This window comes from Aedes albopictus, chromosome 1 (genome assembly GCF_035046485.1).
Source record: "Aedes albopictus strain Foshan chromosome 1, AalbF5, whole genome shotgun sequence".
Taxonomy (NCBI): Eukaryota; Metazoa; Arthropoda; class Insecta; order Diptera; family Culicidae; genus Aedes; species Aedes albopictus.
Window position 1 is genome coordinate 294,465,154 of NC_085136.1, and position 20,187 is coordinate 294,485,340.

Consider the following 20,187-nt stretch of genomic DNA (forward strand, 5'->3'; position numbering starts at 1 on the left):
TATTGAGTTGATCTGTTGACGGAATTGACTCCAATGATGGAATAGATGGTACCATATCTGTAAGATAAAAGTTAAGGTTAACAATATAATAATGAATGCAGTGGAAAGTTAATGATAGTTATTTATGCAACGAGTTGCAAAAATGATTTTTTTTTCGCACAAGTAGTACATTTATCCAACGAGGCTTGCCGGGTTGGATAAATACGAAGAATACTGAAAAATGTAGTTTTGCAACGAGCTGCAAAATGAGTTATATAAAAGAAGCTAACACGTTGAAGGCTTACTTACCCAGCTCATGTTCGATTTGTTGACGGTTCTGGTTCTGGAACATCATGATGTTGCTGCCCACTAAATGATGGTTGCATAGTTTCGTCGTTTCCATCCGATCGGCGTTTTTTCGTATTCGGGCTTCTGTTGTGACTTATCAATCCACGACATGACTCACAAATACTCATCGATTCGTCAATTTCATGTGTATATCCCATGGAATGAATTTTATCTATCAATCTTAATGACATGCCCCGTAGATTATGACGGTTGCACTTTGGATTGTTTATTTTTGCACTGCCCTTGAATTTGTTGAATTTTGATTTATACGATTGATCCATTACTTTTCAGAACTGCCTTTAATAACCAAAGAGAAGTAACACGTTGAATGATACCGATTCATTTTCTTGTTTTGTTCATATTTGCTTTAGGTACAACTCTTGATTTTTTTTTTTCGATTAGGTAGTTCGAATCTAATAAATAGCCATACCTAATATTAGGTAAGAACATGGGGTAGAAACGTTTGGGTAGAAATTACAGCAGCACGTATGAAATGCGTGTTCTAATTGTATATTGTTTCGTACTTCTAGAGTGCTGCTGCGTGAATATGGGTGCATTGCATTGTCGCATATGACACAATAAGTTTCATTGCATTTTGAGATTACTAGATAACCTTCACTGGTTTAGTTTGTTTTTAAAAAAAGACACTGAAAAAATAATAATTTGGACATGAAAAAGTTTTTGTTAGAAAAACTTTTTTTCCTTAAAAGTGCCTATCTTGTGATGTATGGACGGTTGGTAGGGAACATAATTACCTGTCTTGAGACAAAATTTCATCAAAATCAAAAATGGTGTTTTTTTTTAAATCAACTTTGAATTTTTAGAAATGATTTTTTTCAGTGTAGGGCTCATTTTGGATTTTTTTCAGTATTTTTTTTTTAAATTTGACTTATTTTGTGATAATCACCCATACAACACTTTTTTGTAGGAGTAGTCATTTATTGATTAAAAACATTTTTAAAAAATCCATAAAAAAAGTTTAGCCCTTTTCAAAAGTCAGTCCAGATAAATTTTGAAGAAACTAAGTATGCAAAGTGGCTTATCTAGTCTTGGTGTACATACCCAGAAAGTTTCATTGTAATCTGAGAGGGTGCTGCCAACTCCGAATACGATTTGGGGCGAAATTCGTCAGTGACATAATGTGAGAAATAGTCTGATCAATGATTAGTCAGTGATTAAATACAGGCAAACATTTCAGTAGGTCCTATCTGCATTTGAGTGGCTCTCTTTGTTCACTTTCCTTTGCAATGTAATGGTACACTTCCCAACTACTTTTGCAGTATTGTCGGGCCGCCACCAAACCGGACTTCGCACAATCAAGTCGCGACGCGACCCAACTCGCGACGTTTTTCAATCATGTCAAAGGTAGTGCGCATCCTTCCCGTTGTTGTCAGCAACACAGCGCACTAGATGCGAAACAGTTGCGACACTTGTTGACCCAGAAAATGACAATTTTTGATTGAATGTCTGTCTTGATTCCAACCGGATAGACAATACAAATCAAAAGACGATTGTTTTTACGTACGTTCTATGCAAGGAGACAATCATAATTCAAATAAACAGCTGAGATATTAACGAAAGAGAGGGAAACTGAAGAGAGCCTCTCTTCTGCAGAAAGGACCTTTAGATATGGTTGGCCTGAACTGTTTTCGAGTGTGTTTATTCACTCAAAAAGTATGCAAGTACCACCAAAAAGTATGCAACCAACGGATTAAATGCTAAGATATGGTGCCCATTTTATGTGTTTAAAACAAATTTATCTAAAAGTTTTATGTCAATAAAACGATCGAAAAATCACTATGTTCAATCAAAATCATGTGATAAAAATGAAACTCTGTACGTATTATCGTGTCTGCCACACACAAACGCAATCAAAATTATTATTGGCAGAAGAAGCTCTCAGATAATACCTGTGGAACTGAAATGCACGCTTTGTCTCAGTTGAGACGTTACGCTGAAAATAAGAAGAAGAACCCAGCAAACTCTACTACATCGAACACACGTGAACTATTTCATTTTCTCTTTTCAATGATCATAACAGAGCGCAATTTTATCCTGATCACCATGAATTCTCCTCAAATTTCACCAGCGGATACTCTCTCAATCCTTATCACACGTGCAACAGTCTTCGGGAGAGAGCAAATGTCCTTTGTCGCTGTCAAAGTTATCCTGTCGTGGATCCAGTTGTCAAACAGGGAAGAAAATTTCGATCAGCTAAAACATTCTTCCATCTTCCATTGCACAAAATACAGAGAAAAATTGCAATTATTCGTGTTATTAGTCTTCGAAAAGTGTCAAAATTAGTGCTTTCAACAAGGATACCATGCTCTATTAGTGATTTTACATAGTCCAGTCCATACTTCCATCGGAGCCTTCGCAACCAGATCAGCCAATCGAACAGCAATATTCAAGCGATAGCTGGAAAATGTTTTTCCAAAAGCAACTGATTTATTAAACTGGGACCAACATCCATGGAAATCCGGCTGGAAATATCATCCCGTGCATCATAAAACCACAACAGACAGGATCTAGAACCGACCGGGGCCTGAACTGCGTTCGGACATCGATTTCCTTGCGTAAGGACAAAGAGAACAAAACGGAACGAGTGCAGGGTGCGGGGTGGTGCATCATGAAGCGCCAAAACATTCGAACGCTTTCGCTGGTGGTGTGCACATTCACCTATCTGCTGATAGGGGCGGCCGTGTTTGATGCGCTCGAGTCGGAAACAGAAGCTCGGCGGTGGGAATTTTTGAAAAGTAAGTATCTATCAGTTGGCTACTGAATAAGGAGTACCTAGCTACCGCCGCCGTCGTAAAATGGTGATGTGTGCCGAACGGTGGCTCAAAGTGGTTTGATTGATAACAGAGGAGAAGATGGCAATTAGCTACTAGTCACCACAAAAGAGTGTTCCAGTCAGAGGGTGGATTGTCACGCAGAACGATTATCACTGAATTATACGATGGGTCGCGGTGAGATGTGAGGGAATTCATTTCTGAGGTTGATAGCAGCTGGATGATTTGTTCGATTGCTTGGAATTGATTGGTTGGAATGTGAAGGTGTGTATTTTCAATGTCTAGTAAGGAGATTGCATCTGCACTTGTGAAATACGTACAGATTAGTTCTTAGCTCCAATGCAGTTATTGTAGATGTCTCCATAGAATTCTGATCATCAAGACATTCCAAGAAATTTGATCATATGTGTACTATGAAATTGCTACCAGTTATGGTCGGCAATGAGTCAATATTGAAGAAAATGAAATGTTTAACCAGGTTTTACCCTCTAAGTTTTGAATTACATATCGGCCCCATGGTCACAGTATTTGGATATACATATACTTCCACGAATAATGCTGCCTTTCTTTGGATTTTCGAAGTGAGTGTCCAAAACTAATTTTTGGATCGCGGCGTCCATCACATGTAATTTATTCGAAACAAAAGGAATCGTGACGAAATTTTTAGCACTGAAGGAAGCAGCATTCCAAATCAAATCGCTGCCAAAATTATTCATATCCGACGACTAGGAGCGCTGCAATAAATAAAACGATGCGTCCAGATATTAAATGATTCAAGCTTTATCTACAGGAATCTCTGAATATAACATCACTAGAGGAGTTCCTGTAGAAATTACCGTATGCGTGATAATGTTTGCACCATCGTTAAATAAAATTCCAGTTTTACTTGTGAAGACAATGTATTGGTTTTATTTGCAGGCATTTAAGCTATAACTCATATCATAGCAGGCTGTGAATAAAAAGTGTTGATTTTCTTAGTTTAACACTTGCATAATGACTAAGTGACAACCTAGCTCGTGATTTGTCCACGCGCAAATGTCGAAAAGTATCCGTGGTAGTGTCAAAGTCAAGATTAACAATTTATGAATTTATTTTTTTATTTTGACATTGCCTAATGGTGTAGACATTGGCACACAAACAAAAGTTATAATAACTATTGATTCTGGAATTTGGTACGGATCGATAGTTTTTCGGAAATCGAAAAAAACGGAGGTTGCGTTCGGGCAAATTCAAGACTTTCTTATATGGCGCTACTCGTAGCTCCTGGATGCCATTGGTAATAATGTAAGTTTTTTTTCTATGGTCGAAGGATCATAAAGGCCACCGTAATTTTCCTTTTCGATATCACATTCCGTTAAGTCGCTGATTTCGCGTTTCTTTGCCATTTTTCTCATTGAGCGCATATAATTCACCCAAATCTTATTTTTGGTGGCAGCGATAGCTTTCTTAATCCATGTTAACCTTGGACGACCAGTGGACACCTTCGGGAATAGTTGCCCTTGCTTTTTTTCGGTCTAAGACTGTTTTACGGTTCTCCTGAACACTCCTGAAATGTCTTTTTTAACATTTGCGCGTGGACAAGTCCCGACTACCGCTGCTACCCCTTCACGGTGCAAATTTTAAACTTAAGAAATCGGATTTTTTTACCCGCAACCTACTGCGATATGAGTTAGAGCTTACGTGCATGCAATAAAAACCAAGACATTGTGTGTACAGGTGATATGGGTACCTTATTTGTACGATGGTGCAAACATTATCACGCATGGTACTGGATAAAGTCGTATAGGAATACCAACAAGAATTTCTAGACGAATCTCAGAAGGAATTCCTGAAGGAATCTCTGGAGGTATCATAGAAAGAATGCATGAACCATTTTTAAGGAAATATCTGAAAGGGTTTTAATAGAAATTTCCAGATAAAAATCTTGGAGGAACTCCAGCAGAAGTTCCTGGACTATCAAAGCAGATATGTATGGAGAAATCCAAGCAGGATTTCTTGAAAGAATCGCTAGGAATAAATCCACCTTGCAATTGTAGGAGGAGTTATTGGATTTGATTGATTTGTCTTTATTAAAGAGACTTTCAGCCCTTGGTGAATTATTGGAGAAATCCTTGGAGAAACTCCTGGAAACAACAAGGAGTTCATGTAGACATTTAAAAAAGGCCTGCAGGTATACCACCAAAATTTTTTGGAGGAATCCTAGGGTCACCTGAAGAAATCTCAAGAATAGCTTCTGGAGGAATCACAGGAGGAATGCCTCCTCTGCCTCCTATGAATCGTTATAGAATTCCCGAAAATATCCTTTAAGAACCTCCGGCGGAATTCTTGGAGAAACAGCAGCAAAAATACTGAATAAATCGAAGCATAAATTCTTGAAATAATCGCAATAAGAATTTGTGGGGGAATCCCACCTCGAGTTCCTTAAAGGGATTCTAATGAATAAACCCCAGGAAGAATTTGACAGCAATGGATTACCTACAGGGAGTGCGTTCAATGTTGGTCAGCAGGAGTAAAATCATTTTATTTTGTATGGCAAAAAGCATCTAAACTCGAATTTCTCGAAATGAAACGCTTTTACCGAAAAAAATATTTGGTAGGCACCAAACCGGTCATCATTGTACACAACCGCTACCAAATATTTTTCGAATAATCTGTTCCACTTCGAGAAATACGCCTGTAGATGCCATTCGCCATACAATATTTTTGCGATTTACTTTTAGCGATTTTTCGCGCATAGAAGCTAGCGCCACATTGGTCGATGCGGAGAGTAGGAAAATATCCAAAGCATTTAATTCATTGTTTGAATCAATCCAAGCAGAAAATCTACAACATAAATCTCATAATAAATTTCTGGAGCAATCCTAACAAGTGAACCTAGAGGAATACCAGAGATGCCGGAAAGAATAAGTAAATTGGTAGACTTGTAATCACAACAACAGGCAGCGATTATTGTTTGTTCTGTTCCAGAGGACACTACGAATAATAGTTTTTAAGCCTATATAGCCGATATGGTAAGCGCACGTACAATCAGCAAAACCATGTTGAGAGTGGCGGGCTCGATTTCCGGTTGGCATAGAGACGTTTCAAAATCTGCATTTCCTTAACGATCTTCATGACCCACACGATATACATATCCAAAATAGACTTTGGCTGTGGGAAATCTCAGTTAATAATTGGGAAAGTTCTCATAAAATACTGAGCTGAAGAGTAGGCTGTGGCCCACCTGGAACGTTGCACCAAGAAGAAAGAGAGGGGGAATCTGTCAGCAATTTAAAACGATATTGGTTCACAACATTGTCTAGAGTTAGGTACCAAAATGTCATAAATGTGTTAGTTTCCAAATAAAGTTTGGCCGTTTTCAAAAGTTACACGAGCTTTGTTCATTGCGTAACTTTTATATGACGCCTACAAATGACATCAACTGAATTAATATTGATAAACAATTGAAATTTGAGGGCCCATATAGCCGAGGCGGTAAACGCACGGGTATTCTGAGGGTGACGGGTTCGATTCCCGGTCGGTCCAGGATCTTTTCGTAAAGGAAATTTCCTTGACTTCCTTGGGCATAGAGTATCTTTGTGCCTGCCACACGATATACACATGCAAAATGGTAATTGGCAGAGGAAACTCATGAAATGAATTCTATTTGATTTTGTTTGAGAACTTATTGGGCACGATGTTTACATTGATTCAAATCGACCTAATGTTTCAGTTTGGATTTTTTAAATTTTCCAACTATAAACTAATGTTTGGATGAAAACTAGAATAAAATAGTTAAATACAATAATGATCTATTTTGTTCAAAAACGTTCTTGAAAGGTTAAACCAACTAAATAAGCATGTTCATTTCAACCAATTTGTTGGTTCCAAAACAAACAAGTTTGGTTTTAATACAACAAAATTTTCTAGTTTGTAATTTGACCAAACCTGATTTTTCTGTGTACTTTAAGAACTTTAAAATTGGCCCACAAGGGGATTTTTTTTTTATTATCGTGCGAGTTTGGGCCGAAGGGTCTCAGATTTTCATGAACAAAAAAAAAAGAAAAAAAATCAGGGACGCCTGTTTTCACGGAAAACTCAGATGGATTTATATTTTGTTTTGCCCTGACACTACTTACTTTGAAAAATCATACTAAAGAACGAAGCATCGTAGATACAAAGGTTTTTTTAGAAAATGAAAGCAAATTTTCTCAAAAAATAAAAAAAAATATGAGCTGGAAAATATTTTTTACAAAGTTTTCCACAGTTGAGAAAATTCGTAAAGAAAAGCTGGAAAAACTATGCCCATACTCGTGGGAAATTATCAAAAATATTTTCGAGAAGGTTATTCCTTCCAGGATTCATTCAGAAATTAATACAGGAATACAGGGTGCGGCAGGAAAAAATGCGAAAAGTTCAAGGCACTATTACACGCTATATATGGGATATATATGACTATTTCTTCATGACAGTGTATCAGTCAATGTCTATATTCTTGCACTGAAAAATAAAAATGAACACATTTGATGTTTAACATGTGATAATGTAGGCCTAATTAGCGGATATCAATAAACTGCGCGCCCAATGGTCATTAAACAAAATGACTATAACAGTAACAAAATTAGCTCAAATTCGATGAACAACCAGACCACACTGATCCAGAGCCATGTAGTATTTGATAATATTGTAGAGAAAATCAAAAAAAAAATTTATCAGATGCGAAATTTAGCGACCTGTGCGATTTTCTGCGGTTTGAAATTTCTGGTTGTCTTCATCTTCAGGCGCCGCCCTGTAAAGGTTAGTGACCAAAATGGGAAATTTTTTAATTAACTTTTCAGAAAACTAGCCTATTATAGATCATGGAACGTTGAAACATATATTAGTTAATGTCAAATGGACGAAAATGAGGTTTGAAGTTGAAAATTCTTCCAGGTGAGGACTTATGGAGTGATTTTGGAATTCCACCAGCTATTCAAGAAATTCCTCTCGAGGTTCTTGCACAAATCCTTGCTGGGTATTCCTCCCCAATATTTTTCCCTGCAATTGCCGAAAACACCATGAGTCTGAGCTTGAGATACAAGATAAATACATTGTTATGCTCACAAGCGCCGCCTTGTTGTAGAATTGCAAATTAAAGTTTCCATTGACCTAGTTAACAAGCTCACTGAAGATTCCGTCTATATAAGTATTAAATATCCTAAAATTTACATACCTCCGAACGCCGCCTTTTGATGGATCCCAGTCAACCATGTCACGATCTTCGAAAGTTCTTCACCCAAATATAAAGATTACACTAGTTTACAGCATTTTTTTAACTAGATGATCATTTTTAGTGTGGAACCATGCTCTGAATTTGAAAACGTGAAAGAAGCAGAACTACAGTAGAAAATTATTTTATCGACTTTCTATACAAGAGTGACGGTTTGAAATCGATTCTTATTCTACTTTTGAGAAAAGTTGCCCACTTCATACATCTCGTTCTCCGTAACCAGCACCGATTGAGCTGACATTTTTACGATAACTCGTTAAGTCGAGATAAACGCCGTGGTTTGGTCTGTGAATGCAAACGAACTGAGAATCTTTCTCTCAGATCGCGCAAAAATCTGCAATTTTGTTTCATTGAGTGAACCCGTTTAGGAAATAATGAATAAAATCCGTAGAATAAATTCGAAACTGGAAAAACTTGGCAAAAGATGGCACGAAATGTTGCTAATTGACAAACTGAAAGATGAAATTTGTGAAAAAATTCGCGTTTTGTTGGAATTCTATTCCACGACTCCGTATTCGCTAGACCGGCGCTTTCACCAACTGAGCCACAGAACGGGTAATGATTCTGCGGAATAGAAAGCCAAACTGACTCCGAAGCCGCACCGTAAACATTTTTTTTTTCAGAAACCCACCTCTCTTTCGGCTTAGATGCCAATCCACAACACAATCGCGTTTGTGCCCACTAACTACAAGTGAGAGCGAATTGTTTTTATGAAGCCAAGACTCTCGCACTCCGCATACCTAGTCATCAAGCAGTTTTGCTGGTGTCTAATTAGGGTATGTGTGCCATCAGTAATCTCACGCTCCTATATTCATCCTATTCAAAAACAAACGATTACGGCACCGATTGATTCCGTTCGTTTTGTTTTCTAACAAAAAATACAAAAATAAGAAACAAAACAAACAGTGCTTCAATCCTTTGCAGTGTGTGGATTTTTATCGCGAACCACTGAATGGTCCATGCTCAGCAAGTGATACATTCGCGAATGTAGCATTTCGTGAACCAACATGCTCGGGAACGCTCCTCGAAATGCTGTTCTTTCTCTTGTTCGGTTCGATACGAGAGCGCAATCAAGAGAGAAGATGCTCGATGACGCTAATGAAAGCGATGCATTCGGTAAGAATATTTTATTGCCATAATTCTTTTTTTATTGTGACTACACAACCTGCAAGTGCAACGTCATGAATACAGTTAAATTAAATAGTAGTTCACGTTTTTAAAGCGAAAACGCATTAAATACTGATGAAAATAACGATTATTCACAGTTGCCCCAAGCCAACGATGAGAGATTATCGGTAAGTGTTACACTTAGCGATGCCCGCTCATCGCCGCAGCTTGTCTATATCGGAGTATCTTCTTTGTGTTCCTTCGTGAACCATGCGACTCGACGAGAGAACATACACCGCTTGGTAATTGAAAAGGAACCAACAGAAGGGAAGAAAAACTGCCGAGTGGTTCACTGATCACTTTTTCGTCCAAACACTGCCATAAATAATTGATTTTGAGCAATTAAAAACGTCAAAAATGCAATGAATAATTCAACTGTTGCAATAAAAAAAAAAGTAAATTTTCCCACCAAAAAACTTCGAATTTTCCATAAATAAATTCGATTTTTCCATAATAAATTAGAAAATTCACAATAAAAAATTTCGAAAAAGCCATAAATAATTCAAAAAGTGCAATAAACAAAAAAAAAGTTCAATAAATGTCAAAAAACGAGCAATAAACGTAAATGCATTTTGAGCCAAAAAATTATGTATTGAGGAACTGAGGCGGCAGAAGGGCGCCGAAGTTTCCGATATCCGATGCACCGCAACTGCATCGATTCCACAAACCACAGATCCAAGAATTTGCCCGGTATAATGCAAACATAGATGTTATCCCTTTTAAGGTCCGACGAGCGATAGCGAGTTCGGACAGCAAGCAATTGCTCGGTAAATTGCAATCATAGTTACGCAAGCTTTTCAGTCGTTTCAGTCATATAAGTGCGATTCAGCATTTCACTGTCTCATACTTTCCTGCATTTGTTTTTCATGGGTAATTTCGTCTCTTTTTATTGCATTTTTTTATTGCTTTTTCGATATATTTTTATTGTGATTTTTTTAATTTATTATGGAATCCAATCTTAGATGTCTTCCGGATTTTTTCAGTGATTTCTAACCAGATTCTTTCAGAGATTCCTTTTTTAGGGTTTCTCACGAGGTTCCCAATAGCCGAGGCGGTAAACGCACGGGTATTCAGCATGACCATGCTGAGGGTGACGGGTTCGATTCCCGGTCGGTCCAGGATCTTTTCGTAAAGGAAATTTCCTTGACTTCCTTGGGCATAGAGTATCTTCGTGCTTGCCACACGATATACGCATGCAAAATGGTCATTGGCAGAGGAAGCTCTCAGTTAATAACTGTGGAAGTGCTCATAGAACACTAAGCTGAGAAGCAGGCTTTGTCCCAATGAGGACGTTACGCCAAGAAGAGAGAGAGAGACGAGGTTTCCTCAAGGATTTCTCCCGGGATGTTTTCATAGATTCAACACAAAATTCCTTCCGGGATTTTTTTTGTTGTTTCCTTCCCGGATTTTATCAAGCATTTCTTCTTGGATTCCTCCCTGGACTGGACACATTTATTAATTTCCTCCAAGATGCATTCAGTTTTTTTCCACGAATTCTCGAAGAATAACTCACCAGATGCTTTAAGCGAATTTCTATGATTATTTTCGAAGTTCTCAGGGATTTCTCCCGAGATTCTTACAAAGCTTTCTTCCGAAATTTGTTAATTGCATTTTAAAGAAATTCCCGATTTCTGTGATTCCTCTTGTTATTTCTCCCGGGATTCTTTCAGAAATTTTTTACCAAATTCTTTCAGGGATTTCAAAGGATTAATTCAGAGATTCAGGGATTTCACCCATTTCCTTCATGAATTCCTTCCGGAATTCTTTTAGGGATATTTTTCAGGATTTAATCTATTTTTTGTGGAATTTCTTCCGAGACATCATTAAGGATTCCTTTTTTTTAGGGGGAATGACACTTCATATAGCCGAGGCGGTAAACGCACGGGTATTCAGCATGACCATGCTGAGGGTGATGGGTTCGATTCCCGGTCGGTCCAGGATCTTTTCGTAAAGGAAATTTCCTTGACTTCCTTGGGCATAGAGTATCTTCGTGCCTGCCACACGATATACACATGCAAAATGGTCATTGGCAGAGGAAGCTCTCAGTTAAAAACTGTGGAAGTGCTCATTGAACACTAAGCTGAGAAGCAGGCTTTGTCCCAGTGAGGACGTTACGCCAAGAAGAGAGAGAGAGAGACACTTCATTTGCTAACCGGAAAAAAATCCGCAATTTTCAGTTGCTAACCGTCGCGGTTAACCGCGTCTAATTGCCCCTCAGTTAGCAGCGGTTAGCGACGGTTAGGAACGAATAAATGCGGATTTTCCGATTAGAAAAGGATATGTCATTCCCCTTGTTTTTTTTTTTGGGGGCTTTTTTGAGGAATCATTTTTAACATTCTTTCAAGGATTCCATGAAGGATTACTTCCGGGATTCGTTCCTTGATTGCTTCTGTGAATGTTTTGAGATTTTTGATTGAAATTCCTTTTGAGATTCCTACAAAAGTTCCTTCAGGAATCCGTCCAGGGATATATCTCCAGGACTTTGTCAGAAATACCTACTTTGATTTCTCTTGAGACATCTTCAGTAATTTTCCCCGTGAATCCTTCAAGAATTTTTCACGAATTTCGTTCAATGCTTTCTTTTTGAATTCCATCCGAGATTTCTTAAAAGGTCCTTGCAGGTGAATCTATCCACGCATCCGTACAAGATTTCCCCCGGGATTACCTCCAGGATTTCTTCCGGGACTCCTTCTGGAAATTCTTCCAAGATTCCTTCATAGAGTTTCTCATGGGTTTTTCTAAAGGTTCTTTGGAAGATTCCTCCAAAATTACCTGAAGGAATCATCCCATGGATGTTCGGGAATCCTTTCCAGGACCCATCAGTGATTCCTTCTGGATTCTTCCAGGGAATTGTTCCGGTATTTCGCCCTGGATTCCTCCCGAGATTCACAGGGATTTCTTCTAAAACTGCTTCAGGGATTTCTCTCGAAATTCGTTGAGGGATTCCCCCAGTTATGCCTTTAGATATTCCTTCTAGGATTACTCCCGTGATTTTCTCTGGGACTGAACTGCTCTCGATAGTTTGCGATTCCCATGAAGATTACTCCATGATGGGGTGAATTGAAGTCGTCCATTATATCTATCGTACTCATGGCTAACGTAGTTACTGCCGTCCTACGCACAATTATTCCATGTTATATCCCGACTAGAAGATTCTAACAAAATTATAACATTATTATAACAAACCCTGATATTTATAACTCATTGTGATATTATCAAGTTTTTATAGCTTTGGGGTTTAAAAATGTTAAATCTCAATTATATTATCCCAGAAAACCAGTAATCGTATAATATGTTGCATAAGATGATAAAGTGGAGGCCATATGCGTGCATGTCTCCATTTAGGCGCATCTAAAATGTACGCATATCGCCTCCACTTTAACATCTTATTCAATATCTTATACGATCACTGGTTGACTAGGATATTATGTTGTGTCATTGTGAAATAATTTAGTTTTAATTACTTGACATTTAGAAATCATTTTGTACAATTGTATCAAAATATGATAGGAACTAGTTTTCTTGGAGCTAAACCTTATATCATATTTTGTTATAATATAGATCAGATCATAACAAAACAGGTTATTATTTTGATTAGACTGGTGTACTTTTTGTTACAATCTTAGTTATTTTAACATCATCCTGCACCTAGTTTATAACATATTAAGTTATAGAAAATTTTTATATCATCATAACACAAAGTGTTATAAACTTGATATATTTTTCTAGTCGGGATGGGAATCCCGTCATGCACCCACATGGTATGTAATGCTTCGGGGAGGGTTTAGAAATTAGATGTGTCTGTCAATTCTATCTTGAAAACTGTACCTTTTTTACCTCTTCCTCCTTAACAAACTTTCATTTATCTCTTCCCTTTTCAGACGTAAAAGCCACCTTCGTGGCCAAGTACAACATCACCCCGGAAGACTACCACATGATCGAGATCGTCATCACGGAGAACAAACCGCACAAAGCGGGTCCCCAGTGGAAGTTTGCCGGAGCCTTCTACTTCGCCACTGTAGTCCTAGCCATGATCGGTTACGGCCACTCGACACCCGTCACCATCGGTGGCAAAGCGTTCTGCATGGCGTACGCCATGGTTGGGATCCCGCTGGGTCTGGTCATGTTCCAGAGCATCGGCGAACGTTTGAATAAGTTTGCCTCGGTTGTGATACGACGGGCGAAGAAGTACCTTCGCTGTCAGCAGACGGAAGCCACCGAGATGAACCTGATGTTGGCAACTGGGCTGCTCTCGTCGGTGATCATAACGACCGGGGCCGCAGTGTTTTCCAAGTACGAAGGATGGTCGTACTTCGATAGTTTCTACTACTGTTTCGTTACATTAACGACAATTGGATTCGGAGACTATGTGGCGCTGCAGAACGATCAGGCGCTGATCAACAAACCGGGTTACGTAGCGTTGAGCTTGGTGTTTATTTTGTTCGGACTGGCGGTCGTCGCTGCCAGTATCAATTTGCTGGTGTTGAGATTCATGACCATGTAGGATAACGTGAAGCTTTCAGGTTTCAGGAAAGTAACCGATCCAACTCTCATTACAGGAACGCCGAAGACATCCGACGGGACGAAGCCGAAATGCAGTCCTCGGTGGATGGTTTGAACTACGAGGTCGAATCAACCGGGAAACTGCTGTCCTGTGGCCAACTGAACAACTACTGTTCGGAAATCGAAGAGGAAGACACGTCCGTGTGTTCGTGTACCTGCCTTGGGGGGAACAGTTTTACGGCGCATGAGAATGAGTTTCTGCTCGATCAGGGCTACCATCCGGCGGATATCATAACCAGCACCATAAGCCTGAAGCGCATGTCGATATAGAGAAGCGGTGATTGCCAAATTGCCAAACCGAATTGCCAAATTTAAATCTTAATAGGTAGATTGAAGGTTATTTCTGATAAACAGGTGATAAGAGACAGCATCCAGTAGAGGCGAATGGAATACTTTGAAGAACCAAATAATGTAATAATGATTTATTACAGTAGATAAGAAGATAGGTTTAGGCATAAGTTAGAGCAAAATTCTAAATTTCTGTAGATTTTCGTCAAAGGATTTTTAATGATAAGTAAATTGTAGTGATTGAAATAGATAAAATATAAAACTAACTTCTTGTATTTTGATTAATTACATATACTTTAGTTGAAACAAGTAGTTAGTAGTTGGAATAACTTTATGAGGTTACAATCATGCTTTGAAAACTATTGCATAATATTCATCCAACTTCGTTTGCCTCAAATTCATCGAAAATTGATGGTGCTCTTCGTTTCTAGAATTCTTAATGAAATTTAAAAGGCATTTGCATCTAGATTTTCATAGTAATTGAAAACGAAATTAGTTTCTGCAGAAATGTCTAAAGAAATTTTCACCAGAAAACACTAAGTTCCCGAAGAAATTCCCAAAGAATTCACTAAATGCTGGAATTCATAAAATGCTTGCAGAATTTCCAAAGGCAATAATGAATGATTTTCCAAAGAATATACCAGTGCCATTTAAAATGGAATTTCTGAAAAAAGCTTCAATGGGATGGAAAGAATGTATTTTCGAAGCAATTTCTGAAGAAAACTTTGAAGAAATTTCTGAATAACTTTCCAAAATAATTGTCTGAGAATCATCACTAGGAATTACATGTGAAACTCTCAAATACATTTTCGGAGCAACTTTCAAAGGAACTACCGAAGACCTTCCCCAAATAAACTGACAGAGGAATATCTAACAAAGCATTACTGAAAAAAGAAATTCACAAATGAATTGCTGAATAAATTCCTAATCGCTGAGAGAAAGAAATTTTCTAGAGAATTACCGAAAAAAATCACAAAAAAAGAATGCTGACGGAATTCCAAAGGAATTGCCAAACAATTTTTAAGAAGTTTTAACACCCGAGTGATCGCGCTGTTGTATTTGGTACAACAGCCTTTTTGCACTAAGCATTTTTCATGAATCGCTTCAGAATTTTCGCAAGGAATTACTCTAGGGGTTCTATTAAAAATGTCCCACATGAATGTGTCCAAAAATCTCTTCAGGGATACATCCAGAAAATTCTGCAAAAATTCCTTCAAAGATTCTTGCATACTAATTGCATTGATATAGGTAGGGATTTCTCCAAAGATTCCTGCAGGAGTTCATACATTTTTTTTTCAGGGTTTTCTCCAGATGTTACTCCCTTTATTGCTCCAGAAGTATCTCCTGGGAAGTCTTTAGAGATCCCTGCAGATTTTGTTCAGATATTCCCTCTGGGATCATTTAGATGTTCTTCCAGAAATTGAAGAAACATTACTGAAGAGCTGTTTAAAATTCTTCAAGAAATTATAGAAGTTGTCTGTAAATAAATTTCTGCATGAACGCCTGGGACAATATCCAAGAGAATACCCGAAGAAATACTTAAAAATACCTTCTTACTTTTCTGAAAAAAAAAATATGAGAGACTTCTGTAGGAACTTTGCAGGTTCCAAGGAATTCCAAGCAAAAAAAAATGCTTGATAAATTTCTGGAGGGATTCCTGGAAAAATCCCATGAGAAGTGCCTGTAAGAGTCTCTTTTACAAATGACTACAGAAATTACTGACTAAGGGATTTAAACAGGTTTCAAAGAAATCCCTGAATAAATTTCAGAGGGATCTCTAGAAGATTTTCTGAAGGAATCCTTGGTAGACTGCTGGAAATACCTCTGGAGGAATTTTCAGAACAATTTCCGATGCAATTTCTGAAGGAATTTTCTGGAGGAATTTTTTAAAGAGCCACAAAAGAAATTTTAAAAAATCTTTGAAAAAAGACCTCTGAAAACTAGGAAACCCTATCCAGCTATTCATAGAAAAAAAACTTGAAAAATTCCTTGAAAAATGCTAAGGAACAGATGCTGGAGTAATTTCTGTGGAAACTGTTAAGAGAATCTTTGAAAAAAAAAATGTTAAAAAATCCCTGAAGAAAGGTCTGAATACCTGGAGGAATACCTGAAGGAACTATTGCAGAAACTCCTAGAGAAGCTCCTGGAGGAACTTCCAGAAAAATCTCCTAAATAGTTTCTAATAGGATTTCCAAATAAATGCCCTGGAAATCCCTGGAAAAATGGGCTTATACCTAAAAGATCCTCTGGAGAAATTCAAGCACTAATCTCTGAATTGTTTTCGGAAGGATTTCTGAATTTCTAAAGGAACTTCTGGAAAAATCTTGAAGTCTTAAAAATCTTAGTCTTAGTGATTTTTTTTTTCCTGGAATTGCATTTTCTGAATTTCTGAGCATGAGCAATACAGACATGAATTTATATAGCAATCCTTGAATGAATTTCCTTTAGAATCCCTTTAGGAATTTTCGAGGAAAGCCATGGACCAGAATCAAGATGAATCTTTTGAGAAATTTGGAAACCTTGAGTAACCAGAATTGATATTACTATGACAGCGCTAATCCCCTGGAGCGCCCTTAATTATGAAATCCCCAGAAACACCTCTAAAATGTCGGGGCTGAAAGTCTCTTAAATAAAAACAAAACAATCAACCTAACATGCCCCCAATACCCCTTGAAACTCTCTTAAACGCCTCTGAAACCCCCTGAGGCCCTAGAACTCCTCAGAAACCCATTGAAAAACTCTTGTAATGCTCCTGAAGCTCCCAGAACTACATGGAACACCTCTGGAACGCCTCTAAAACTCCCTGAAGCCCCTTGAAATATCCCTCAAACCCCCTGGAACGCCCCTAAAACCTCCTTAAACACCCAGGAATGCCTCTGAAACACTCTTACGACTAATGAAATGCCGCTGAAAGCCACTGGGCAACCTTAAAACATACTGAAGCCTCATGAAACGCTCATAAAACCCCTTGAAAACCCCCGAAACGCAAAGCAAAGCACCTTGGAATATTCCCTAAAATCCCCTGGAACATTTTTTCAGTGCCTCTGAAACTACCTGAGACCCCTTGAAACCCCCTGAAGCCCCATGAAATGTAGCGTAGCGCGAAACACCACTGGAACGACTCTGAAATCTCCTATAGACCCACGGAACTCCACTAAACTTACGACGAGCACCTCAATGGCGACATTGCAAGTACCGAAGGTGGCGTTGTAACAGATCTAGGAGTGCACAGGACGAAAGACTTCCGGCCCCTGACCTCCAAGAGATTAAGGAAGAGGTTAGCCGGTTGAAAAACAACAAAGCCGCTGGAGCAGATCAACTATAAAGCGAGCTTCTAAAATACGGTGCAGAAGCACTGGTGAGAGCACTACACTAGGTCATTACCAAGATTAGGGAGGAGGAAGTATTACCGGAGGAATGGATGGAAGGTATCGTGTGCCCCGGCGCAGTATCATAACGTCCGAGGCCATAATGTCCCAGGGCTTTATGGCGCATTTTTTCGGGGCATAACGTCCAAACATACAAGTATGCCACGAAGTCCAAGGAAAGAAGGCACATAGGATATTATGACGCACCTAAACTTTTGGACGTTATTTCGCAAAAAAACGCGACTTAACGACCGGGACAGTATGGCCTCGGACGTTGTGATCCGGCCCCGTGTGCCCCATCTACAAAAAGGGCGACAAGTTGGATTGCGGGAACTACAGCGCGATCACACTACTGAACGCAGCCTACAAGATACTCCCTCAAATTATACGCCACCGTCTATCAAGAGAGTTCGTGGGACAATATCAGGCTGGATTCATGGGTGAACGCGCTACAACGGACCAGATGTTCGCCATCCGCCAGGTGTTGCTGAAATGCCGCGAATACTACGTGCCCACACACCACAATTCAAATCGGCGTATGATACAATCGATCGAGAACAGCTATGGCAGATTATGCACGAATACGGATTCCCAGATAAACTGATACGATTGATCAAGGCCACGATGGATCGAGTGATGTGCGTAGTTTGAGTATCAGGGACACTCTCGAGCCCCTTCGAATCTCGCAGAGGGTTACGGCAAGGTGATGGTCTTTCGTGCTTGCTGTTCAACATTGCTTTAGAGGGTGTGATAAGGAGAGCAGGGATAAACACGAGTGGATCGATTTTCACGAAGTCCGTTCAGCTGCTTGGTTTCGCTTATTGCTCGTAAATTTGAGACGATGGCGGAAACGTACATCTGACTAAAGAGTGAAGCCAGGCGAATCGGATTAGTCATTAATGTGTCGAAGACAAAGTACATTTGTGTACTTGGGCTCACTGGTGACCGCCGACAACGACGCCAGCAGAGAAATTCAGAGGCGCATTGTGGCAGGAAATCGTGCTTACTTTGTACTCCGTAGAACTCTCTAATCGAATAAAGTTCGCCGTAACACGAAGCTGACTATCTACAAAACGATAATAAGATCGGTAGTCCTCTATGTGCACGAAATATGGACCCTACGTGCAGAGGACCAACGCGCCCTTGGAGTTTTCGAACGGAAGGTGTTGCGTACCACAGTTTTCAGGGGGTTTCAGAAGAGTTCCCGGTTTTTAAAGAGGTTTCAGAGGCGTTTCATGGAGCTTAAGGGTGTCCCAAGAGCGTGGATGGAAGACGGGACTTGGAGAAGTCGAATGAACCACGAGCTGCATCAGCTGCTGAGAGAATCAATCATCGTTCACACCGCGAAAATCGGCTGGCTATGGTGGGCGGGTCATCACGTCATCAGGATGTCGGATAGCAACCCGGTTCTCGAGAGTCATCCAACCAGTACAAGGAAACGTGGTGCGCAGCGAGCTAGATGGGTCGATCAGGTGGAGGACGATCTTCGGACCCTTCGCAAAGTGCGGAACTGGAGACACAAAGCCATGGACCGAGTAGAATGGAGACGGCTACTATGTACAGTAGAGGCCACTCAGGCCTTAGCCTGATCGAAAAATAAAGAAACTTTCCTGAAACACCTGGGACGCTCTTGGGACACCCTTAAGCTCCATGAAACGCCTCTGAAACCTCTTTAACCCGTTGAACCCCAGGTAAAAAATAAAAGTTCAAAAAATCGCCAACAGCCCATTTCTTAACAGAATTTAACCAAATTTTGAACACAAACTCGCACAACACTATAGTTTTGGAAATATATGAGATCAACATTTTCTTGGACTTCTGGACGGAGTAAGGCCGGTGGGTCACTGGGTCAAGTCGGGTAAAAAAAAAGGCCAAGTACAATTTGCACCCCCATAACTTTCTTCTTAACGAAGTATTTCAATGGGAGTTTGCACATTCCGTTGCCTAATGATAGTTGATGTTGCTACAGGTTCGAATTTGAGATTTTCCGATAGGTTTCTTTTGAGTTCTTGGGATATTCAACATTTTTGAACCATCCAAGTCTACATTTGCGTTTGTTGTTTTCAAATGAAATTAAACACGAGATATTATTCCCTTATTGACCCCATAGGTAATCGGCGACATCTATAGAACATGTGTTGTCCTTGTAGTACTGTTAATATTTCCTGAATATCTCGATGGATTGTCCGAATCCGTCCTTACAAAACATGAACACTCAAAATAACCACCAAGGATTGTTTTCAACGATTTTTATCGCTCTTATTTGCACCAATACTTGAACATCTGTATAATGTTTGTGATATCAACGAACTGTAGAAATTTTGGACGATCTGATTGAAGTCATGCCTTGATTACAGAGAACCGTAGATGGACTATAATTAGACCTATTTGCATGCGGAAAACAACGATTAGCTCCAGAAACCAATACTACATC

At 39.2% G+C, this 20,187-nt stretch overlaps 1 protein-coding gene across 1 annotated transcript; it reads left to right on the forward strand.

Annotated features, from left to right (window-relative positions):
* Nucleotides 1-2,484: 2,484 nt before the first annotated feature.
* Nucleotides 2,485-14,639, forward strand: LOC109408857 (potassium channel subfamily K member 9). Its single transcript, XM_019682227.3, has 3 exons — nucleotides 2,485-3,083; nucleotides 13,416-14,034; nucleotides 14,094-14,639. Exons 1-3 carry the CDS (start codon nucleotides 2,957-2,959, stop codon nucleotides 14,365-14,367), a joined length of 1,020 nt encoding a protein of 339 aa, XP_019537772.3. The 5' UTR covers nucleotides 2,485-2,956; the 3' UTR covers nucleotides 14,368-14,639.
* The last annotated feature ends 5,548 nt before the right edge of the window (nucleotides 14,640-20,187 follow it).